Here is a 25,650-nt window from a genome sequence, read left to right on the forward strand (position 1 = left end):
CCATTTTCTTTCGTTTATCTCTGTGTATAGAAACGAGATAGATCTTGCCTTTTATTACTTCCCCATGTTCTGAATCAAAAATGTGGTTTAGATAATGTTAAGTGCCCTAATTCTTACTGCAGCGGACGCAGACGTTATGAAAAGGCATAAAAATACACACAGAGGGTCTTTCCACCTCAAGTCACTGAATATGAGGCATTTGTGTTCTGCCGGGTGTATTAACTTCAGCCATGTGAATATAATTTTCATTAAAGTAATCCTGTTTCAACTAGATGCTGTGACTAGAGGTGAAACGTTGCGAAAGCGTTAAAAATAGCTTACTAGTAATTTCAACATCCTGTAATTTTATCACAGATCAAGTTTCAACTGTCATACTATACAGACCTTATTCCCCATATAGTACATGTTTACTTTTTTAGCATGCCAGACCCACTTTAGAAAGATTGGTGCCAATATAATAAAATCGGGGAGGGGGGGCGGGAGGCACTGGAAGGAGTGGGAGGAGAGCGGGGAAGGGGGTGGGGAGCGTGGGGGAAGCGAGTACACCATTTTACATCAACACTGCGAAAATGCAATCTAGCCTGGCGGAGGACGGGCAGCTGGGTCGGAGAGAGCGAGGGCTTTGCAGTCTCTGCCTGTTCCTTGTTCTGTCGCTCTTAAGTTTCTCTGTGTTTGCATAATAGCCGTGCATGCAAACCTCGCAATGCTCCAGGGCTCCAGAACAATAAATATACACATTTAAAACCTTTATTGTCTTACGGTTCATGCCCCCGGTTTTCAACAGCTTAATTTCTGGTTGTATTTAACTAGTTTGCAAATGGATTTTTTCAGTTTCAAACTATTATTGAGGAAGCTCCCCTCCCTTTTTTGGCGGGGGAGGGGATGGGGGTGGGGTAGGAGTCGGTATATTATTCCTGTAGCGCTGGGTTATATAAACACATTATCATTTGAGAGCGCCCTTGGCGTCCATCAGCATTGTAAACACGTACTAGTGTATATACTTCAAAATTAAAGAATGCACACGCAGAACCGGGAGCCTGAATTCATATTCCGAGCAGACTCGCTGCTCGCATTTATTGATTTATCATGCATCGTTTATTGTTCCAGTCCCTAAATGCAGTCGCTGTCCGTTCAATATTGTTTGCAAAATCCTGAGATGTTTGTGCATTGCTCACTTGTCTTTCTGGGTTTTTTTTTTCCGCTGAGTATTTTTTTTTTGCGAAGCGAACAAATGCATTAATATTTATATGTTTATATAATCGATAACCCACTTTTCCCTTCCATGTAAATAGGCATCAAAAGATAATTTAACAGATTAGTTCTCGAAAACATGGCAGTGAGGAAGCGTAATTTAACTATCAAACAAATCTACATGTCTAATAACAGCAAATCTGCTAAGGAGCATTAGAAAGAGGAGCAGCGCCCCGGAATCTCTGCAGGAAATGTTCTTTATATTAGACATATACAAGCAGGTCCTGTCAGATGCAAAGCGGAGCTCGCGAGCTCTCGTCTCCTCCAAAAATCTCACTAGACGACACCCCTAGACAAGGGAGATTGGGAAGAGGGAGATCTCATCTTCACACAGTTTTAGGGTGGATTTTATTTTTACAAACCTTTCTATATGTTTTTTGCCTTGATCCATCCGCTTCCCGCCGAGATCGGACAGAACCTTACTTCCGATTATGAATTTGATCATCCCACATTTGGAAGGAAACCTACACAGTTTTGACAGGAGCTGAAAATTGAGTCGTCAGAGAAATATTAGGACATATTTTCAATCATTTTGGTGCCGAAGGGGAGGCAAGAGCTCAGTTTTATATTGAGACATTACGCCAGCTTAAGGCAGAGAATGTTTTTCCCTGCCAGGACCTGATGCAATCCATTCAAGCCAACAAGTTTGGAGAGAATGTTGAGTTCAATCAATTCAGAACGTCGAGATGGAGCCCAACTCACTCCAGGTATTTCGCTCTCCTCCGCTCCTCCGATCCCGGCACCCCCCGGCACCCCCCAGCCCCCCAACTCACCCACACCTCTGCACCCACCCACACCCCCCACAAACTTTTCACCAAACTTTTACCCTCTGCATCCCCCCAAATCATTTTTATTGTTTAAAAAAATCCCTGCACTGATCATACATACATAATGTAATTTTACCGCCTCAGATGGAGAAGTAGGGAGAGGTGGCGGTGGGGGTGCCCGGAGTTTTTTATTTTTTTTAATTTTTTTTTATTTTTAAGGGAGGCAGAAAATTTGTGGGCTCTATTATTTTTCCACCCAGCTTTATATCTGTTGGCTCTTCTGTATTAAGTGTGGATGTCTGTGTGTAAATGTGTCTGGGAATAGATGTTTGTGCTCTGATGGCTACGTTATTTATTTGGTGCTTTTTTTCCCCTGCAGTGGGTCGGCTCACCGTGTGGCTTGCACGGACCTTACATTTTCTACAAGGCTTTTCAATTCCACCTTGAAGGCAAACCAAGAATTTTGTCCCTTGGCGACTTTTTCTTTGTAAGATGTACGCCAAAGGATCCGATTTGCATAGCGGAGCTCCAGCTGTTGTGGGAAGAGAGGACCAGCCGGCAACTTTTATCCAGCTCTAAACTTTATTTCCTCCCAGAAGACACTCCCCAGGGCAGAAATAGCGACCATGGCGAGGTGGTAAACTTATATCTCCCTCTCTTCTTTCTTTATTATCCCCCCCCCTCCCCTAGTAATGCTTATTACAGGGCAAGCTTGAAAATACTGTATTCACTTCTGCAGGCGAGCAGGATCGACTCCTTTTTTAAAGGGGTAGCGCCACTAGCTGGGGCTCGAGTATTTTGCCATTGTCAGAGTTTGGCTGTCAGCTTTACAAAGAGGATCCAACTGCTGATTTTAGTCAAGATCAAATAACTTGTTCGAGAAGGGTTTTGTTCAAGGGTGTGTGTGTGTGTGTGTGTGTGTGTGTGTGTGATCGTTCTCTCTCTTGCTACTGCTGCTTGAACATCATATGCTTTTTTATATTTTTTGCCTTTTGAAAATTTTACCTTCGCGTCTGGCTCGGTCGGGGCTGGGTGGATTTCTTTCGGTGGGTTTCGATATTGTTCACTTTTTTTTTTTTTAAAGTAAGTATTTGATATGTTTAAGAGGGCGGAAATTACGAAATGGAGGCAGAGTGAGATCAAAAGCTATTGAGTTGGCAAAGACGTGTTGAATAAAGTGATAAATGACAGGTACTGGAATAATACATTCAAATAACTTGCAGATCTGCCCGGGCGGATTTCAAAGCGGTCGTGTAACCGGCACAAACACGTTAAGCATTAACAACTATCTCTTGCCCCCACCCCCCTCCCCCTCGGACAAGCCATTTGATGTTCTAGTTCTCAATTACTCCACGCGAAGTGGACGTCTTCCAGCGCGATCTTCTGGGATGTGTGGGACCGGGACGGGGGAGGGAAGGGCAGAGGGGTGTGTGCTCGCCCACTGGCCCCGCGGGTCCCGCGGCCTCCGTGCCCAGACGGCGCTCCCGGGAAGGGTGGGGAGGGACCGAGCTTCGCCGGCACGTTTCTGGGCGGCCGCGGGGGCGCTAGCCGCGCTCCCGGGAGGACGCCCGAGGTGAGCTGCTGTCACCGGGCGCCGGGGCGGCCGCCTCCCTTCGGCTCTGTCATTTCATGTGTGACCGCAGTTCTGCGGGCTCCCCTCGTCAGCTGACCGACCTCAGCGCCGCGATACCCACCGGGGGAACTATTTTGGGGAGGCAGTGCCCTCGGTGCGGTGGGGAGGGAGGGCGCGCGGCCGCCTGGCAAGGCTTTGTGTTTCCCAAGCGAGAGCAGGGTGATCAAACTGAGACTTTTGAGGGCAGCTAGCTCTGTGCCAGGCCCTCGAGCTTTCGAGGTAGGTGTAGGATCTTTTTGTTAAATGAATGGTTCCGCGTTTAACTCATCCCGGAGCGTAGAGCTGCCTGCCAGTCCTTCCAGAATCCCTTGGTCTGATGGAGTTGATTTTACTTTTGGCATCGCCAGTTCACTCCCTCTCCCAGGCTCGAATTACCCATCAGTGGTCTATGCCGGTTAATTACTGGAGTTCGTCAAAACCTTCGCCCTCGGATCTGCCTCTTCGGAAATAAGCCCCGCCCCCCTCCCCGAATGCCGCCTCCCCCCCCCCCCCCCCCCGCCTTCCACCGCCAGCTTTGGGTTTTAAACGTTCTTACTTCCCGACGTCTGCCTGCAATTTTACAAAGGTGTTGTTTGGAAATACTGTGAAAAATCCTGCAACCTACCAACAGGTTGAGCTCTTCCCCCTCCCGAGGTCTAGCTCGGCCCCCTCCCCCGACCCAACTTTCCTGCGCAGCTGTCTTCCTCCCCTCCCCCTCCTGATTTCTTATTATTTGCTTTTCAAATTTATTACTTCAACATGGCCTGTGATCTGGAAAAGGGAAGGATTAAATATCCAGAAAAGAGCTGGTGCCTAATAGACTTCTGACTAAACCCAGAAGGAAATTATTCAGTGTTTTATGAGATATTTTGTGGTCACACACACTCTCTCTCTTTTTTTAATTGAAATTGAAATACTTTTAAAGACCCCAAGTTGACCCCACTTGGTCCAGTTTTAATTTCTGTTGGTGTAATTAAATGGTGAATTCTGATTTAAGAATAAAAACAATAATAGCCCAAGGTTGCATCTGTTAGAACTGCTGGTAATGGATAGATATACAGTACTTTTAAACACACGATTTTTAAAAAAATGTTCATTAAGGGGAAATGAAAGTGAGCCGTTGTAATGATCTGTACATTTCGTCACTGCTATATGAGCCATACCTAAGAAAATTAATCTTGCCATTTAAAAGTAAACTCTAGGGGGTTTGGGGAGGGAGATGGCTCTATTTATAATCCTCAGCTGCGTATACATCGTCTAATATTATGCATGATTTGTTTTTTAATGCTAACACGGCTGGTAATTAGCTGTATGATTATACTTGTATATTTCATTAGGACTTTGGCTGATGTCATTGTGAATTATTCAGCCATATTAAAACAATTTTCAATTGAGATAATGACACGCCTCAAAATTATGCAAATGCAGGCTGCATTGTGCAAAATAATTATGACAAATGTAAAGCAGGTAGAAAGTTTCCCAATGCAGATCGGTTTTCCATCCTGGTGATGTCATTTCCCCCCTGGCCTAAGTTAGTCATTCATTAGCTGAATAGCAGCAGCCGTCTCCTCTGGAGGAGAGCCTACAGAAACCAGCATTTACTGCAGGCACCTAGAGGGGGCAACAGGGTCCTCTCATTAAGAAATTTGCTTTGTTTTCACTTACTCCATTAACTTGTTTATATACAGTGAGATGATTTTTGTTATTGATTTTAAATAGTTTTGAATGATGCATTTGCCATTTACAAAGTGTGACCGAACGAGAAAGGTTTCTTGGTGATGTGCACGGTTACTCGGAGAAAATGTTCAGCACATTTAATCAGCCAGTACAGTTTATTTTAAGTAACCAAATGGAGGTTAATAATTTCTTGATTGCGCTGACATCAGCATCCATTTCAAAAGGACAGCCAGGACTCAGTATGCTTTTTTGGTTTAAGAGAACCATTCTGTCTATTTATGATTTCTTGAAATGTAAAGACGTCAGTTCTAAAAGCAGGAAAATTATCATTGTGCGAGATTAGAAATAGCGTCCCTGTGTGGTTTGCTGTGATCTGCAGAGGGCCTTTTTGGGGAATATTTTATTGATCCTTGCAATAACTGGAAGAGGCTGGATAAGGCAGGACTTTGTATGCCATTTTACAGATGGAGACAGAGGCTTAGGGAGATTATGTGGTTTGTCAAAGGTCACCAGAGTAGGACCTAGGTCTTCCTAAATTTTAGGGTTGGTTTATCTTCCCACTGAATCCCACCCTGCTTAATGCATCATATTATATTCTAGAAGTATGTACTAATGTGGGCAGGTGCTTGTTCATTTTAGAATCATGACTAGTCAATCATTTTTGCCAAAGGTCACTAGATTTTAGGTAGAAGAACCATTCTTATTTTATAAAGTTCAGCTAATTCTAGCTAGTGGTAGCTAACAAGAATAGTTGCATTTTAGTACCATGATTCATCACCATTGACAATTTATTGTTAGTTGTACTGATTATGATAATGACTTGCATACTTACATGCACTGCTGCCTTCCCATACTTCCAGAGCTGGCCTCTGGTGTTGAGGAAGAGCAGTCCAGAGTCATGTCTTTTTTTTTTTTTTAATGTTTGTTTATTTTTGAGAGAGAGACAGAGCATGAGTGGGGGAGGAGCAGAGAGAGAGAGGGAGACAAAGAATCCGAAGCAGGCTCCAGGCTCTCAGCCGCCAGCACAGAGCCCAACAAGGGGCTCGAACCCACAAACCGTGAGATCGTGACCTGAGCCGAAGTCGGACGCTTAACCGACTGAGCCACCCGGGCACCCCCAGAGTCGCGTCTTGATTCTGCAGCTTATTATTTGTTTGACCTTGAACCGTCATAAACACTCTGAGCCTTAGTTTCTTTAGCAGTGAAATGGGAACAATAATAAGGCTGACTGTCTATGGCTTGTTGTGAATATGTATGGACAAAAGTACTTCATTAACTGTGTAGTCCTTACATAAATAGAAAAGAGTAATGATTATGGTGGACTTTATGCTAGATATTCTTAATTTATAAACGATAAGCAGAATAACTTTTATGTCTGTGTGGAGGTTCCCAGGCCTAATCATGATACTGTCTTAAATTACCATGAAAGTGAATAACAGGCCCATATACAAGGAGTTAAGTGTCTTTAGTAATTACCCACAATTGCCATTCAGCCAGTATCTCTTCAGAGGAGGAAAATGGCAAAGTAGGCGGGTAATTGGTTCTGTTACTGGGTAACTTCTGATTACATTCATTTTCAAAGTGCCAAGCGCTTAATCTATTGGCAATATACCCCCTTAAAATAGGTGGATGTGCAAGCTTGGATTCCAGCCTGACCATGGGCTAGATTCTACAAGAAGCTTTACTGGTCACCTGCAACTGTGAGTGTGGATGAGTAAGCCAATTTTGTCAGGAAGTCAGGATCTAGCACATCTAGGCATTACAGAGGCTAGCATGTAGTCAGGATTTCTAAAAGTGCTTACCTCATTAAAACTTGTCAAAATTTCATATTCCAAAGCGCCTGTTGAAATTAACTCAATTAGAATCTCTGGAATTGGGGTCAAGGATCCTGCGTTTTGAACAGTTTTGCTTTAGCTGTGTGATCTTGGGCAAGTTTTAAACTCTCTGTTCCTCAATTTTCTCATCTATAAAATGGACACATAGTGCCTACTTCTGAGGATTATTTTAGAGATTAAATGAGTTAATACATATAAAGTGTTTACAGTTGGCATATGGAAAGATCTTCAGTAATGGGTAACTCATTATTATTATCATTAACATTCGTATTACTGTTCTCTTTGAAGTTTGAGACGACTACCATAGACCTTCCTAAAGAAAGGTTTTCTCTATGAGAAGACGGCACGTAGGTTAGTTTACTAGTACAGATAGCCAATACAGGTCTCCCCAAATCAGGTTGGCTTTCATCCATGTGATGGGTTTAGCTATGTCACCAAGATAAAAAGCTCCTTGAAGATTTACATGTTTGTATTGAGGTATGCTGTCTGTCATCTGGATCAGCAAGATTTGTTTCAAAGATTGCCTGATTGTATCATATCTCAGGTTGGTCAGACACATTCTGAAATCCAGGAGGGGCTGGATGGCTACTCAGTCTCAGGTCTGTACCCATGAGCTGGCTTTTAAAAATTTCTGACACCTCTTCAGTGACCTCACTGGCCTTGGACAATTTCTTTAACTTTTCCAAGTCTTAGTTTCTCCATCTGTAAAATGGACTTACTGATCTCTACTTTGCCAAGAGAATTAGAAATAATAATAAGAAAGGCCTGCTAACTAACATAGTACTTAATACACAAGAGCTCAGCAAAGGATAGATAGATGCAGTTATATTAGTTATTATTATTTTTAGAAATGATTGTAAACTATGAGAAGGAGTAACTTAACTGGCTGGCCCTTTAGAACTAGGGTGAGAACTAATGAATTATATGGAGAGAATTTATTGGACTGTGACAAGTATCAGCGAACTAAGGCTGGAGGGCCAAATCTGAACCACTGTCTGTTTTTGTAAATAAAGTTTTATTGGAACATAGTCAGACTCATTTGTTTACACATTGTTTATAGCTGCTCTCAGGTTCCAGTGGCAGAGTCGAGTAATTGTGACAGTGACCATATGGCCCGCACAGTGGAAATTATTTACTATTTGGCCCTTTACAAAAATGTCTGCTGACCCTTGGCCTGTGGAGTTGATCTGAAATAGGGAATGTGATTGTGTACTTTTTCTCCTTCTTACTTGGGTTGGAACAAGATACAGTAAATATTAAGAAATAATCTAACATTAATATGTCAAAAATATTTACATAAACAAATCTCTGTTTTAGCACTGAGTCTAATGACGTTAAAAGTTGAGAATCAGTAGAATGTATACTGAGTTATATTTTGTATGGTTAAGATCCTAACTCCAGCAAATGTTGGTATCATCGGTCTTGAGTTAATCAAAAACTACTTATTGAATGCTGACCATGTACTTAGAGCTCTGCTAGGTGCAGAGATGGTTGCAAACAGTTCGTGGTGTGACCCTGTTTCTCAAGAAGCTTATCAATCTTGGTAGAGAGATGAGATCAACACGTTTTTAAAAAGGTAAAAACAGCAAAAGATGTTCTATAACACGGAGAATTGTGTTGACAATAAATGCAACATGTGGTCAAGGGAAGGCTCGCTATCTGCATGATTTTGGAACAAGAATTTATTCAGTTCCTCAGATGCTGATTGAAAGTTTACTATGTGCTGAACAACGGGATACAGAGATGAAGGAGAATGGCCTCAGCCCTGAAAGAGCTCATAGTTTACCCTCTTGGACAGACATGGGTCACAGAAAAGCTGTCAGACTCTCTCTGTGCTTCTTAGTTAAAGTGGAGATTAACTAAAGTCACTATTTATAGCCTTTCATGATCTTTCTGGAAACTAGAAAGTATTGTCTTTATCTTCGAAGTCTCATTCACTCAGTGCTTATTTATAGAGCACCTACTTTGTGCCAGAGCCTGTTCTAGGCCCTGGGGATACAGCCATGAACAAGATAGGCGAGAATCCCTGCCCTCAGGGTTCTTACGGGGCCTTGGTAGGTTTGAGCCTCCCCTGTACTTTGCACATGTACGTTCTGTGATGCTTATCTGTGTTCTTTCCCTTTGCCTCTCACTCCGCCCCCCTCCCCACCCCAGGGTGGTTCTCAGGAACTGAGGGTTGGGCCTTACTCACCTCTGGGTCCCCATACCTTATTCAGCGCTATTCACTAAGTATTTATTGAATAACTGAATGACATAAGTCATTTAAAATGTCCTTTCCCACCACCTGCTTTCTTTAAGCTTGGCCCAGCGTCTTCTGGCAGAGGACCCACTGTCGGCCATTCACACGTAGGCCAGCTGCAGCACCCCATCTCACACTTTTTATTTCTCTTCTAAAATCCACGGTTGTCTTGCACCGAGGATGTGAAACAGCATACAGGATTTTCTTGAGGCGTACTCACCAAAGAAATCGGTGCCTATTTGGGACTGGATGATGAGGCTAAGAGCCAGCATCTCTATCCATTTGAATACTTTTCCAACCTTCGGCCCTCAGCCCATAAAAAGTCAGGGCTGTGGGGTGGCACTCTGAGCAAAGAGTGGACTTGAGGGGAACAGTCCCTCCTCACCTGAGTGTGGTTGCAGCTACTTCCAGCCAGCATGTTTTTCAGACTGATGGTCTTAACTAGGCCAGTGTTTGATGGTGAGTCAAAATTGTAAGCAATTAAAACCTCCCTTGACATTTAGAGTGTCAGGCACATACTAAGGAAATGTTATTTTTATGAAGTACACGAGTCCATACATGCAAATACTTGGTTATTAATTATGAATCAAGCATACCATTGTTCGTAGCGGCATCTAGTGATACATGATGCAAGCCCATTTATCAAAGTCTGGTTTTAACCGATATCCAGAATATAATTGCTCAAATCAAATGTATTTGCGTGTCATTTATTATAGCCAGGGTAGTTGGATGTTTGCCATCTTCCACTCAGAATAATATTGTAGCCTGTGATTACCCTTTGGTTTGGCTTTTAAAGAAATTTCAAACAAATTTATCGGTTGTTGGATGAAGGATTCATTGGCTTCTCAGAGAGGTGGTCGTGGGTTTCTTGCATTTCTCGAAAAATTTGCTCCCATGCCCTTGCACAGGCATGGATGGCTTTTTCCAGCCACACCGTGATCTTTGCCGGCCCACTGGAGATTAGAACCCGGACCTTGGCCTTCAGAAGCACGGATCACATCCTGGCCTGTGAGCATCCGTATCCACAACACATTTCAAGCATGCAGATGATGATTATTACTGAAAGGGTGCTTTAGAATCATGCTAATGGCATCAATCTGTAGCACACACGCGTAAATTAATTCTGCTTTTAAAATCAGATGCACTGTTAGCAGCGTCAAAGATGGATATTTGACATTTATCACACAGACGAGGACGTGTGGTTTAATTACATGAATTTTCTATAGAATCTCTGTGGCTGTATAAATAGACGCACGGTAGTGTATGTCCTTACCCACGTGACCATCAAGTTCACAGCCCTGTCTCCATTCTTGGCCCACGGTGAGGAAAATGGAGGAGAGGCCATGTGTTACTAGTCAAGCTAGTGGCCCCACGGACATCTTTCCCCCCACCTTACCTTTCCTTTATCGTGACTCGGAGCACACCCAGGCTGCGGAACACCCCACCTCCTCCCCAGCATTGAGTTCCAAGCCTGATCAGTGGCACTAAACATTAAACTCTTGTCTTTGAGAATAATAGGCTTTGCTTTCTACACCCTCAAGCATGTTGAGCTACTGTGCAGGCTGGAAAATAAAAATGTTCTAATTGTGTCTTTTAAATAAGCATAGGAGTGAATTAATTAGACCATATTTTGTCTTTAGTTGCTTAGTTACACAATAGTATTCCTGAGCACGAGAAGATAAATTGGTTCTTTTTGTGCTGCCTGTCCCTTAATCATAATTACTGTATTGCTTAGGAGAGTAAAGCATACATAGATTTTGAATTTTTTATTAATAGTCAAAAATATGCATATGATATATAAAGTATATGCTGTTCAACCTGTTTTATATGCTTTTATGTGGGAAGAAGTTTTATTGTGGTGGTAACATTTGCATTAGTTGCTCAAAGATGTAGTTCTGGGAAATACATAATTGAAATGTTTTTGAATTGCTTTTTCTGGCCTTTTCAATCTTATTCAAAATAATAGTGCCTCCAGTCTTGGAGCAGTCATTCTCATTTGATTTAACATCTTTCTTTGCACTGCATGTGTGGTGCCCAGCTTTAACCCTGCAGAGCCTACACGAGGCTGTGATTCATAGGCCTCAGATGTCGCGCCTTACGTTTTGGGGCTCACGCTGTCAGGGGTCGGAGGCAGCAGGGCTGTGGAGCACCTGCATCCTGCCGCCATGAAATGCCCCTTGCTCTTGGCACACCTCCACGTTCCTTGCAGCAGGCCCCAGGGTTAGAGATCGTTAAGTGTGTGTTGTAGCTTGGGCTGGACAATGCTCTGTGCTTGCCTTCTGGGGTCTTGGAAAATGGGATGTTGCTACTGGAACTTGGGTATCTGGCCCCCTACCCCCACCCGCCACCAGGGAGGCAGCAGGAGTTGGACAGCTTGATATAGTTATTGAACAATGGGAGAGTCTGGCTTAAGACCCAAGATGCATGCTGGGTAAATGTATGTGAAAATTGACCCCATTGTTCTGCTGTATTTGAAAAGCAAGTAAATTATTTACAGATATTTGCTAATTAAAGCCCATGTTGTTTTACCAGCACAAAAGAACACAGTATAACTGGAGACAAAGAACTAAGTGCAAATAATTTAAATTTGCTAATTCTGTGTACTCTTCTTAAGGGAGGAATATGTTTTAAAAATATGTACATGTACATATACATATTCATTGAAGTGTGTATGTACATACGGATATGGACGTGTGGTTTTTGTTTTGCTTGTACCCCCACATGGGAAGTCTTCCATGCTACAGAGATAACAGGACAAGTTATCACCAGTTCCTTGTCCCTGGGCCTGCCCCAAGCCCCCTGTGGAACATGGAGTTGGAAATCATTTTGACAGAATGCTGTTTTCCCTTTAGTCCAAGCTTTGCTCACCATCATCTGGTTCGAGCTCAGCTTAGGGTACCACTGGACAAAAACAAACTATCCAGATAGTATGCCAGTGAATAAAAATGTTCTTCCTCATTGCCTTCTTCTCTGACTTTCCCCAACAACAGACTCAGGTGACTTTCCCCAACAACAGACTCAGGTTTAGATGTTTTTCCTCCATGACCACCCAGCTTTGGGGACATTCGGGTTGGAAATTTGCATTGTAGAATGAAGACCTCTGACATGGGGTGAAGGGTTCAGAGGTGGAGAAGGTTGCTAAGAACATTCTCAGATTCTCAAGAATCCTTCTGGCTGGAACGTTGGCAGATCCGTAGGTGCGGCTGGTCTCTCTGGATCTGCCATCTGCACAGACATGTTTGGTTTTAGGCGTGACTGGCTGGACGTCCCTTGTCTTTGTTGATAAAGAGGATCAGGAAGACTTTCCATGGTCATCTAAGGAAAAGGCTCATGTCTGATTTGTCATGGACATCTTATCGACTTGCAGAACGTTCAAGAGAGTGAGTCTAGCCCCCTTTATTCAATGGACACAGAAAGGCCCAGGAAAATCTTGGCCACATGCTCAGAGTTCGTGAGTGACAAGTAGAACTAGAAGCCTGTGCCCTCAGGCACAGCAGGTCTCCTGCTTTGAGGAAGGACTGCTCTCTTAAGGTTGTACTCTGAGGAAAGTAGGCAAGAGTTTCCCATGGGTGTATTCAGGGCGGGTCATTCGAACGGCCTGTCTTATACCAGGAGATGATGCCTCTGTGGTATATCACTCATAAAATCACTAATGACAGTATGGACTTTAATGCCAAGATACTTACCCAAGGGTCAGTGATGACACAGAAACTAGGCTGGATATTTACACTCCCCTCTAGACCTTACCTTCATTTCCTCATTCTTTCCTGAATTTAGGAGGGCCCTCTGATGGTAACATTTATACTGGCTTAAGAAAAGCTTTGCCAAGATGGCACTCTTGGTGATAAATGGAATTGGCATTCCTGCTACATCTGATATTCATGGATGGTTTCTTTCATTCAGAAATGTTTATTGCATGCCTACTATGTGTCGTGTCTCTACAATGGGGATATGAGAGTTGACTAATACACAGATATAGATTTCTGTTCTCATAGAGCTTACTCATTCTCTCATAGTAAGGAGGGGAAAGCAACTTGATTGAGGTTTCCAAAATGGAGGAAACCCATCTCCATCATCTTAGAACCCTATTCATACATTTTCTCCTAAAGGTTTCTCTTCTGCACATTCCAGAGAAATAGATTTCTGTTCTCATAGAGCTTACTCATTCTTTCATAGTAAGGAGGGAAAAGCAACTTGATTGAGGTTTCCAAAATTGAGGAAACCCATCTCCATCATCTTAAAACCCTATTCATACATTTTCTCCTAAAGGTTTCTCTTCTGCACATTCCAGAGAAAATGCCCCAACTTACTGTTTTTCAAAACCATCTGCAAAAATTTTACCCATGGTGTTTTCAATGAAGTTACATTTTTTGTTTATTGACTAGCTATTAGTGTCAGGCATTGCATATATCTTGGTATGTAAATTAAATGCTCATTTAATTCTCAAAGAAATTCTCTAAGGTTGGTTGTATTGTAGCATTTAATACTTTATAGATGAAGCAACTGAGGCCAGGGAGGTTAAGTGACTTGCCTAGGGTCGCATACAGTTAAGACTCAGAGCCAGGATTGAAACCTGGATGTCCTCGATTGTACCAGGACTCTGACCTTCGTGTCCCCTATCACTTTAGAATATATTGAGGGACTAATATTGGGACTTTCATCATTTACTGACCTATTCTCCAATTAGGCCTTCATGAAAATTGTTTATTTTAGTCCTTCATTTATTTGTTCAGTATAAAACTCTTGAAAGCTTCTATCCTGCTCTCTAGGAACATGCAAATTGGCAGTTGACTGATACACAGATGACTCATAATAATACTGTGCACTTGAGGAATAAAACGTTTAAAAGGGCTCCTTAAATCCCATGCCCCCCAAGGCAGGCATGTGGTGCCTCTTGCACATTTCACAGGAGAGGAGACTCACGCTCCGTCCCTCCAGAGTGCCTTCTGCGTGCAGGCCAGCACAGGCCCTGGCGGGACAGAGGTGGGAAAGAAACCAGGCAGATCCTGCCTTCACGGAGCTTTCTGTCAGGTGGGGAGTACGCAATCAATCAAACAATCACAAGTCATGGGTGATTGTGTGGCAAGGTCAGTGTGATGAAGTGAAAATATATGGACCTGTGACAGGGGTGCCGATCTCGTTGGGAAGCTGTATGAAGGCATTTTGGAAAAAATAACATTTGAACTCAGGTCTAGAGAGATTCTGATGAAGATTGGGAAGAGGTTTCTTGCCACGATGTGCAGAGTCCCTGCAGGATGATTTCTGGGCTGAGCCTAATCTTGGTGAATCCAGTAAACAGATTAGAGATGGCCACTGATGCCCACTGGAGGCACCTATTTTTCTATTCTAGATATCAGTGAGACACCTACCTAGCATCTTCAGAGCTGATTTACACTGGCTGGCTGTGGGGGTATCGAAAACAGGGGTCAGCAAACTAAGGTCAATCTGGTCAGCTGCCTGTTTTGTGAATAAAGTTTTATTGGCACACAGCCACACCCAGTTGTTTGCAAATCGTCTCTGGCAGCTTTCATATTGTAGTGACAGAATTCAGCAGTTGTGATAAAGACCATGTGATGTATAGAGCCGAACATACTTACTATCTGGCCCTTTTGCAGAAAATGTTTGCCTGACCCCTGGTCTAAATATATATATATATATATACATATATATATATATATATATATATATTTAATGTTTTTATTTATTTTTGAGAGCGAGTGCAAGCAGGGGAGGGAGGGAGAGAGGGAGACAGAGGATCAGAAGCAGGTTCTGTGCTGACAGCAGCGAACCCAATATAGGGCTTGAACTCACGACCGCGAGATGATGACCTGAGCCTAAGTCAGACGCTCAACTGACAGGGCCACTCAAGTGCCCCTAAAATGATATTAGTAAAGGTAATAGTAAACTGTATGGTTATGGTTTCATATGTGACCTTTTATTTACTTCTTACGATGATAATGCTATGAGGTAGAATGTAATGTCATCTCCATTTTCCAGAAGGGCAAACTGAGAGGTTAGGTGACTTGTGGAGGTTTCTAAATTCCTTCATCACGTAAGTTCCCAGAATGGGAACTTGAGGTGTCTTGATTCCAAAATACAGATGGCAAAAACGGCATGGCATCCTGCTGACAAGTGGAGGAACTGTATTAGAAACGAACTATTAACACAGGCAGTCTTAGAAAAAGGGTGTAGAACTCATTGAGACATCCCCCAGTGAAGTAAAAGGCCATCTTTCAAGGCCCTGTTCAAAAGCCACCTCCTCCATGATGTCTTCCACTGTGTAGAGAAGAAAGGGACCTAGAGCTCATGCACCTTTGTAAGTGCCCACCAGGCCAGGCAGGTAAGATGAGGTGGAATGAGCCAGGTCTGGGAGAAAATATCGTGCTTGAGGGAAGCAGGGAGCACGTGGCTCCTTTGAATCGTGCCTCTCTCATCCTGCCGATCACTGCTGGGCAGGAATGTCATTTCATATTGCCAGATCTCTCCATTTTTCAAGAGAAGTGTCAGAAATCCAGATTTTCATGTAAGTTTAGTTGGCGGTTTGGTCCAACTTTCAAAAACACTGTGGGCCAAACAAAACATGTCTTCAGTCTAGACGTGTCCCCCGTTTCCCAGACTGCCACCTTGCACTCTCTAGAGCAAAGCTTTGGATTGTTACAGTTTTTAAACTTTTCTTGTATTTGGTCCATTTTCTGTAAATAAAGCAAAAGGAACCTACTGGTCCTAAAGGGGCAGCAAAGGAAAGATGAGGGGAGAGCCAGTAGACCAAGTCCTCACCATTCTCTCTAGCCAGAGTTCCAGGGTCTGGAGGGACGGAAGGACTGGTTGTGCCAGGACACCAGGGCTCTGTGTTGGCGCCCATAGTAAGTCCTAAGGGTGCAGGCACTGGCTGTGAAAAGTGTGTGTGACTGGGAGCATGGCCACCAGTAGCCATGCTGAAAGTACCCCAGAGGAGGGAAGCTTGTGAGCAGGCCCTTGAAAATAACCAAGGCTTTCACAGAAAAAGATTTTTGAGGAGTGAGGGGGACAGAAGGGGACATCCTTGGCAGAAAAAGCTGTAGGCGGGTAGGAAGGGAGGACATAGCAATATCAGATATGGTCTGAGCTGGGCAAGAGGGCAGGGGTTTAGTGGAAAATAAGGTAGACTGAGGCCAGACTTCAGGGGGTCTAGCACGTCAGACTTGACTGGAATCTGAAGGCAGTTCTGATTAATAATTTCACATGTGCATTTGATTTTTCTGGTTAGAATATAAACTCATAGTCTGGAAGCGTGAGAGAACCAAATATGAATACTTACTTTGCCAGTTAGGAGCTGGGTGTCATCCACTTAGTTAATCTCTCTGGGTCTCTGTTTCTTTATCTGTAAAATGGGTTCAGCTTGCTGGACTGTGAATCTCAAATGAAATTTATGTGGGCACAGAGCACCAAACCATGGCCTGGCTTCTCCTAGGCCTTTCGCAGATGCTAGCTATCGACCCCACCCTTGCTGGTCAAGGGCCAAATCCTAACATTACTGTCTCAGTGAAGACTGTCATGGTGCTAGATTGTTAATAGCTTATTAATAGGTAACTTATTGGTTGAGCCGTTGGACTACTAACTATTGTATGAAAATGATAATTGAAAAAACTGTCAATTTGCATAGAGTTAAACTTCCTGGATTCCCATCTATCCTGAGACTTTTCTGTTTCGGTGCAGAGCTTTTGATCCATGTTTGAGGTTTCCAGTCAGATCTCCATTCTGTTCTGTACCATTTAGGTCTTAAAGGACCTTGAGGGAGCATCTATTCCATCAGCCACAACAAAATAGGATGAGGTGGGAGAGTGATGGTGTCAAGAGACAAAATCTGCATTCTAGATGTTCCATATTGGTACACCAACGGAAGTTCAAACCTGCTACTTCTCAGGTTCCTCCCCCTCCACAATGCCACCTCCAGAAGACTAGTGTTGATCTACTGAATGTGCACAACTTTGAATTTAAGTACTGTCACTTTCCCTTCATTAAAAAAACAAAAAGCCTCTCCTATTTCCCATTCTTAACCACCTCCCTCCCAATTTAAAAATGTGTTTCACCTCCTAGATGCCTCCTCTCCCTCCTCCTCCTGTGGTGGTGGTGATAGCAAGTGTATTCTCACACACATCTTTAAAATGTGCAAGGCAAGGTTCTGTTAAAAAGCAAAAACACATCAGCAAAAGGACGCAAAGGGAAGGGAAGGGGGTCCCAGCCAAAATGGCTGGGGGATCTCAGACGAAGGATCTTCAAAATAGAGACTGCCTGCTGGGCCATTAAATCCTTTTGCTTTGGGTTAATCCCACAGTGTATATCAGATTACTAGAATTCAGATGGAAACCCTGATGTAGTACTCCGTCTCCTCACCAAATTATTCCAAAATCGAGTGTACATGGGTTATAAATACAGAAAATAATTGAATTCTGTGTGTCTTAAGTGAAATAATCTGTTCCATTCTGTTTCTTGTGAATATTCTCCATAATAGTCTAATTGTGTTTTGTGCTCCTGGGAGCTGAATGTGTGTTCAGCAACAATGCATTGGGTTGTAAAATACGCATCCCCAACTATCTGGGCAGGCAAAAAAGATTGAGTAAAAAGGCTGAAGATGTTTTTCCTAATGCAAATTGTATGAGTCACATAAATGGTAGTGTCTTTTAAAATTATCAACAGTCTCTGGGTTTTTGTCTTTACGGTTATAGGTCCTGTTTCTCACTCCACATTTTTGATGTTATAGATCAGTAATTCAATAGACAGCCAAGCAGGTGTTCAAATCATTCCTGACCCCCCGAATTCCTTAAATGACCCCTCTAAGCAGCAGAGCGAAAACATTCTCAGCATGTCAGAATATTGAGATTCTCAGTTGCCTTAATATTTTTTTGGCCTTAATTTTTTTCTGCCCTTTTTGTTTGTTTGTTTGTTTCTCTTTTTAAGCAAAGAGAAGCCACATCTTGGCCATGAGGATTGGAGGATTGTACGTCTACAGGACCTGCAGATTGTGCTTATAGGTGACAGAATTCTAACTGGTCAGCTGTGTCAAGGGCCTTTAAAAGATGAATCTAGAAAAGGTGGGAGAAGGAAAAGAGAGACAAGGCCTGGGTTTCTCTGGTAGCTAAGGATGTAATACAATACTGCTCTTGAAAAACAGTTCTATTTTTAAACAGAGGCCTTTTGACTGCAAATTTTTATTCGATTCAATTCACCCAGTATTTATTATTATACCCACAGTTCTGTGGGGGTGCTAACAAGACGAGTAATATCGGCCCTTCTCCCTCTACTTGCTTAGAGGAGACAAAACAAAGTTAGCAACTTACTTAGTAAGATTATCTTTTGCTTTGCCCCTTCCATCCAGAAAGGTATGCTCATATTGTTAAGTAGTTTTCTTAGAAATTTCTGTGGGTACTCCCCAAAAAGAAAAGATCTCTCATATGGGCAGTTGTGTCAAGATTTAGGCAGTTGCATGAAGCCTTTTACCACTTCTTGGCAGAAATTAGTTTAATTTTCAGGCATAGTGAAAATTGGTATTTAAGCAGTTTGTTTCACTGACTGTATTTCATGATCACACAAAAATGCGTGAATGTATCCCATATTAAAGATTAGTGTGCCAGTTATCCATTGTTGTATAATAAGTTACCCCAAATTTTGTGTCTTCGAACATCATTTATTATATGTATTATTTAGCATTTCTGTAGATCAGGAGTCTGGGCGAGGCTCAGTTGGGTGCCTCTGGCTGGGGGTGTGGGGCGGAGGGAGAGGGTGGGCTTGGGGGGTGGTTCTCAAAGCTGTTGCAGATCCCGCCTGGGCTATACTCATCTCAGAGCTCACTGAGGTAAGACCTACTTCTGAGCTCACTCACTTGCATGTTGAGGCCTCAGGGCCTTGAGGGCTGTTGGCCTGAGGGCCTCATTCCTTGCTGGCAGTTGGCTGGGCCCCCTCAGGTTCTTGCTGTGCCACATGGGCTTCTCCATGGACCAGTTCCCAACAAGGCAGCTGACTTTCCTCTCAGTGGGCAAGTGGAACAGAGGCCACAGTCCTTTTGTAACCTAATCACAGAAATGATATGCATCACCTTTGCCTAATTCTGTTTGTCAGCTGATGTGCAGCCCACACTCTTGGGAAGAGGATTACTCAAGGGCATAAATCTGGGAGGTGGGCATCATTGGGAGCCAGATTAGCCATCAACGATGGAACCAGTCATTTTAGCATGAGGCTAGTCAATGAGGGTTGAAGGATATTCTTCTTACCCTGTCTAGCTCTTATTACGTATTCTCCCCGGGTGGCTCCTTCCAAACACCTCCTCGCTCTTCTGGGCATTTAATTATAGAAGGCATACATGGTAGACAGCAGATTGCTTTAATCTTTTAAAGATTTGTTAGTTTTAGAGCATGTCAACAAGCCATATTGGGTCTTTCTTAAACCTAACATCTTGATCAGTGAATTTGGAGAGTTTTGCTGGAAAGGGCATTGTGTCTGGTGTGATGATAAGTCTGCAGAGGGAAGGGGAAGGAGGCCCCTATAGCTGGTATAATTAAACAGGCTCCTTACTGCCTAAGAAAATAGGTATGTTTCATGCACAGTGGTTGAGGAGGGGCATTAAATTAGGTTGGTATATGTCCATGTAAACACCCAAATGAGAGGGATTGTTGTCCCAGTTTGTGTCTCTAACATGTGTCTACAGGAGATGAACATGTTCTAGCTACCCTTCAACCCTGTACATATGTCAGAGACTTGCATCTTGTAAATTCTGTGGAAATCAGCTATTTCATGGGAAAACTTTCATGGAGGATGCAGCTTTGTTTTCAACACAGTGTTCAAAACTTACAAATGTAGGGGCTCCTGGGTGGCTCAGTCTGTTAAGCATCAAACTCTTGATCTCAGCTCAGGTCTTGATCTCAAGGTCCTGAGCTCAAGCCCTGTGTTGGGCTCTGCACTGGGTGTGAAGCCTACTTAAAAAAAAACAAAAACAAAAACAAAAAAACAAAAATAAAAACAAAAAAACAGGGACACCTGGGTGGCTCAGTCAGTTGAGCATCAGACTCTTGATTTCTGCTCAAGTCATGATCATACGGTGCGTGAGATTGAGCCCTACATTGGGCTCTGCACTGACAGCACAGAGCCTGCTTGGGATTCTCTCTCTCTCTCTCTCTCTCTCTCTCTCTCTCTCTCTGCCCTTTCCCCCACTCTCTGTCTCTGAAAATAAGTAAACATTTTTTAAAAACAAGAAAACCCATACATATGTAGGCATTAAAGTTTTGAGGAAAAGGTGGCATAAAGAAAATTTTGGTCAATTTTTAACAATGGAAATTTATTTATAATGCAGCTTCCATGCTAAACCTACTGGAAACTTGGAGAAAAGGAATCTGGATTCAAATTTAGAAGCATGCAACTGTGTTGTTTGTGTGTGTGTGTGTGTGTGTGTGTGTGTGTGTGTGTGTGCGTGTGTTTAACCTTTAGTTTGACATTTCAACATGTTCCCCCCAGTGCCTGTGTATCCTCTGTTTCTTCTGCATGCAATGTCCTGGGTTCTTCTCCCTCCTCCTCTCACCTCCTAACCTTGCTAGCTCCTTCTATTCCTTAGGGTCTCAGCAGAGAGAACTCCCCAACCACTCAATTTGAAATCATCCCCGGTTCCACCCCTTGTCTTTCATTATTGCCTCTTCTAGGTTTTTTACTTCCTATTTTGTATTATCTAGCTCTTCTCCCCCACCCCTCTCTCTCCCTAACACACACGTGTGCACACACACACACACACACACACACACCCCATACACACCATACACTACACACCATACTTAATCACTGTAGGCTCCAGGAAAGTAGGGGGTTTTGTCTGTGTTATTTCTGACTATAACCCCAATGCCTGACACATAGTTGGTGCTCATTAAATATTTGTTGAATGAATGAAAATGAATGAAATAACTTATGGCAGTTTCTCAAATAAATCACGTTTAGCTGAGGGCTATTGTTTACTGTCTACCCACCCCCAAAACTGGCATCCATGAGTCAGGGGCTTCTTCCCCAGCTGTTCTAGTACCCAGCACAGCTCAGTGTAGATGCACAGAACACTGACAATGGAAGAAGCATGGATTCTCTGGCAAAGGACTAAAACGGGAAGAACCTTCACTTCTTAGGCGAGAACAGGAGGCCCTGGGCACTCTGGGTTTCTGAAGGGCAGCACCAACCAGTGTCTTCTTCCTCCTCATCTTTCCGTGGCTGGTACTCAGCCCAGTGCTTGGCACAGAGCAGAGTCAACACAGGTTAATTGGATCAGATTGAGTTGAGTTAGGGAAAAGCTCTAACAAAATCTCTCCTGACCATAACCCAGTGTGCTCAGCTTGTGAATACTCCCGTGAAGGCGGCAAGGATGGTTCCTTCTGTATTCCCTTCTGCAACTGTTTTGTCAGAATGCCCAGAAGCATTCATTCGTCCATTCATTTATTCATGCATTTATTCACTTCCTCATTGCACTCAGGAGCGTGCTGGGTACCAGAAGTCATGGAAGACTATGCAGGTTTCAGAAAGCTTACCCTGAAGAAAACTCGGGCTTCATTCTTCGGTTTATACAACCTGCCTGAGGTGGCAAAGTAGTTGGAATCAGGCTGTTATAGTTGCTTGGCTCTGTCCTCTGTGCCGGCCTCCACACCACCGGCTTTGAACAGGAGTAGAAAGGTCACCCACTGTGGTTGCAAATTGGCTCTTGCATTAATCCTGGCTTATTCAAAAACACTCAATATTTTTCCAAACTGAGTTTAGAGCTTTTGATTGAAGCCTGAATCATTTACCACGGCAGAGCATATCACCAGTATAGGAAAAACTAAAACTTAAAAATACAAAGCCCCTTTAAGTAATCCAATATAGGATAATTACATTATTAAATAAAGCTGTGGGTCTCAAATTATTCCACTGCCATTGGACATGTAAGGATAATAATGTGAACTGCGCTAAGTGAACAGAGCAAAAAAAATGTTTAACAAGAGGGAACATGTCTAAATCATATGTTTATGTTTAAATAGAGGCTACACAAAACAGGAAGATTTACTTGGTTTCTACATTAAAGCATTCTAAATAGGCATAAGGCTCTTGGTGCTTCTCTGTGAAGACTGCTCTTCTCATTAATGACAGCAGTATATCAAGACTCCATGCCAGGTCACCAAAACCCTGAAGAATTCAGACAGCTTCCACCGTGGTTTGCATATACCAACAGGGGCAAAGGGTTTTTTCTCTTCCTCCTATTAGGGTCTTTCTGAAGTAGAGGCTCTGTTGAACTGTGTACCTGGGCAGGAGACAATGTGCCTGTAAAACTAGGTGGAAAAAGATCAGGAGATGTCAAAGGAATGGTCTGGAGTCATTCGGCATATTAGATCACCTGTGTTGGGTGGTAGTTGGGTTTGGGTTTATTGCTATTAGTTTTGCTTTTATAGAATGTTCTTCTAGGTAACTTACCTGAACTTTAACACTGGAATTGGGCTCATTTATCTCCTTTTGCTTATGTTTTAATGGCCAGAGCTAAGAACATGAGTGCCAAGCTAGTTTTTATTATGGCAACCTGAAAGTAGTTAAAAAAATAGACTGTGGAGTAAACACCCTATCTATTTGGCCAAAGGAAAGGTGGCAGGCTCAACCCCTGACTTCACACATCTTCAGTGGATATCAGATACTTGCTTGTTTAGAGATGAAATATCTAGGACACTGGGATGCATCTTCTTGCCTTTCGTGTAAATGGTTTTTCATCTTAGGGAGGAAAAAAAAAAGCACATATGTGGTAAATCCAAAAGGAAAGAAGTGAAACTGAGAATTAATGAGATGATGTTTCTGGTGCTTTCTTTAGAGATGGGCTTCTGGTCAGGGAGCAGGCTGCAGCCTAACAGGTTTTAGATTCATGTGTATTAAAAATGTATTTAGGAACATAAAATATTTAGGATTTTTGAATTACTTGTTTGATACGCAAATGCTTTTGGCTATACCATGACGGATGGTCACATTACATCTGACAAATCACATCTCAGAGCAGTCTTCTGTTTGCTTACTCCCTCTAATTGTGCCAGGATGGCTTTCCAAAGTTCACTGAGCCACAAGCTTCACCCAAATGTCTGGTGGGAAGGAGGGGGAGGTTGGAAGAAAAGGGGCTGGCTTGGGAAATTGGAACCCAATACACTAATGAGCCTCCATGGCAAATCCATTTCATCATGTTCAGGGAGTCAAACGAAACCTTAGCACATACTTGAGAAGATATCTTCATCACTCAGACAACAGAAAATTCTTTGCATTTTTAAATAGCACATGAATGGCAATTTCTGCCATCTTACTTTGGGGACAAGAACACAATACAAATCAAAAATTAAAACCCCTTTTGTTGCAAAATGACTTTAAATCCCACCCCCTTGACCTCCCAGGACACTGTTAGGGGTGAGTGCCCTTGTCCCAGGTGGGAGTAAAGGGCTATGGGGACCAGTTTGCCAGGGAGACAAGGGTGCTGCCGAATCTGATTTCTGGTTCCACATCAGTTTTCTCGTCTCTAAAATGGGCCTGGGAACACCTACCTCAGATAGTCTTTGCAGAGATTAGAAGAGAGTATGTCTGCTAAATTCACGGATTAGTGTCTGGACAAAGTAAAGCATTTTAGAGTGTTCTATTCCTCAAGGACTGAGGAGAATGACTTAGAATCCCAGACACTAGTAACTGCTTTTTGCCCTAACTACCCCTTGGAGGTAGCCAGCCGTAGCCACAGGGGTATCATTGTTCCCAAAGAATTAAGAGGAGTGAGGAATACACAGGTGACATCTTAATACTGCTCGCTCTCACGCCCTCATTTTCAGTCACAGTGACACGATGTAGTAATAGTAACAGCCATTATTTCTTGAATGCCTACTCTGTGTTGACCATTGTACTGTGATAACTTCAACATCCTTATGACCCAGTGAGGGGAGGGTTTTTTTTAATCTTATTTTCCCCCATTTTTTAGGTTGTTTTTGTTTTTGTTTTCTTTTTTTTAATGTAATCTGTATAACCAATGTGGGACTCGAATTCATGACTCTGAGATCAAGGGTCACATGTTCCACTGACTGAGCCAACCAAGAGCCCCACCCAATTTTTGAGATGAGACCTTGGCAAGATGATGTTATGTCTCAAGCTTAATGTGGACATTCAACCTAGTACAGCTGTGTTTGAATCTGGGTCAGCCAGACTCAGAAGGCTGTGCTTTCTAAGTATCCCTTAGTTTCTCCCAACGTGGAACATCCAGAGATGGTTTCCATTAAAATCGGTATTTTTTGTCTGCTTTAGGCACAGCACAGTCCTTGGTTCCTTGGGAAGTACAAGAGAAGTAGAAATTAAGCAAAGGTACCTGCCACTAAAAAGTTTCTGCGATGCAGGCATTGACTGTAGAGAATAGAATTCCATGATTCAGCATCAAATACTGGTGCCTAATAAAGATTTAACATTATGTCAGAGGTAATAAGAACAGTAATTCCCAGTTCAGGGACCAACTGAGTGTTGATATCATTTTATTTTGTCTACTCAGGACATTAAAAAACAACTGCTACCATCTATTGTCATCCTCATTTCTGAGGAAAAATGGATATTCTAACACCAGATGAAAGGAGGAGGGATACAGTATTAAGTGGAAAGAGTGTGCAGGGGCCCCTCTAGATCAGCACTGCTTCCTTTTCTCTGCTGTCTGCCCTGTGTCTTTCCCTGGTGTGACTCCAGTAACAGGGCTCCTGGGCCCTGTGGCTTCCAGGGGGGTTTGGCCTTAGAGGTTCCCTGCCAGGACAGGGACAGGAGTGGGGGAGACATGTATTTACTCCCTGTTCTTATCCTGTGAGCTTCCTCCAGGCTGTAGGTGTCCTTCTAAGAAGAGTCACTGCCACCGGGAGAAGGGTCTGCTCTGATTTTGGTAATCATTCACTCCCACTTTGACCCTTTGGCCGAGACGTGATGATAATTGATCTGCCCTAAGCCCAAGTTCCTGTACGATCTCTCTCGAGGTTCCTTTACATCCCACCAACACCTTTGTCATTAGTCCCTTCCTAAAATCTTCCTTGGATTATCATTACACAAGTATTCTGTCTATTTCCCACTGGGACCCTAACTGGTACAGAGATAGTCCTTGAAATCTAGCAAATTGAGCTTCATGAAACGCTGGCTGCATGGTCTTCATTTTTCTCATTTCACGGCTGGCCAGTGAAAACTTCATCTTGTCGACCCACATTACCATTCTGTCCTGCCTGACTTTCTCGGACCTCTGACTGGCAACCACGTGCCTGT

At 43.1% G+C, this 25,650-nt stretch overlaps 1 protein-coding gene across 1 annotated transcript in view; it reads left to right on the forward strand.

Annotated features, from left to right (window-relative positions):
- The first annotated feature begins 1,805 nt into the window (after positions 1 to 1,805).
- Positions 1,806 to 25,650, forward strand: part of ARID5B (AT-rich interaction domain 5B) — a 181,068-nt gene continuing 157,223 nt past the window's right edge. The window contains exons 1-2 of the mRNA XM_047824406.1: positions 1,806 to 1,958; positions 2,398 to 2,652. Of these exons, the coding sequence (XP_047680362.1) occupies positions 1,938 to 1,958; positions 2,398 to 2,652 (276 nt within the window). The 5' untranslated portion in view covers positions 1,806 to 1,937. The remainder of the gene's footprint in view (positions 1,959 to 2,397; positions 2,653 to 25,650) is intronic.

This window comes from Prionailurus viverrinus, chromosome D2 (assembly GCF_022837055.1).
Source record: "Prionailurus viverrinus isolate Anna chromosome D2, UM_Priviv_1.0, whole genome shotgun sequence".
Taxonomy (NCBI): Eukaryota; Metazoa; Chordata; class Mammalia; order Carnivora; family Felidae; genus Prionailurus; species Prionailurus viverrinus.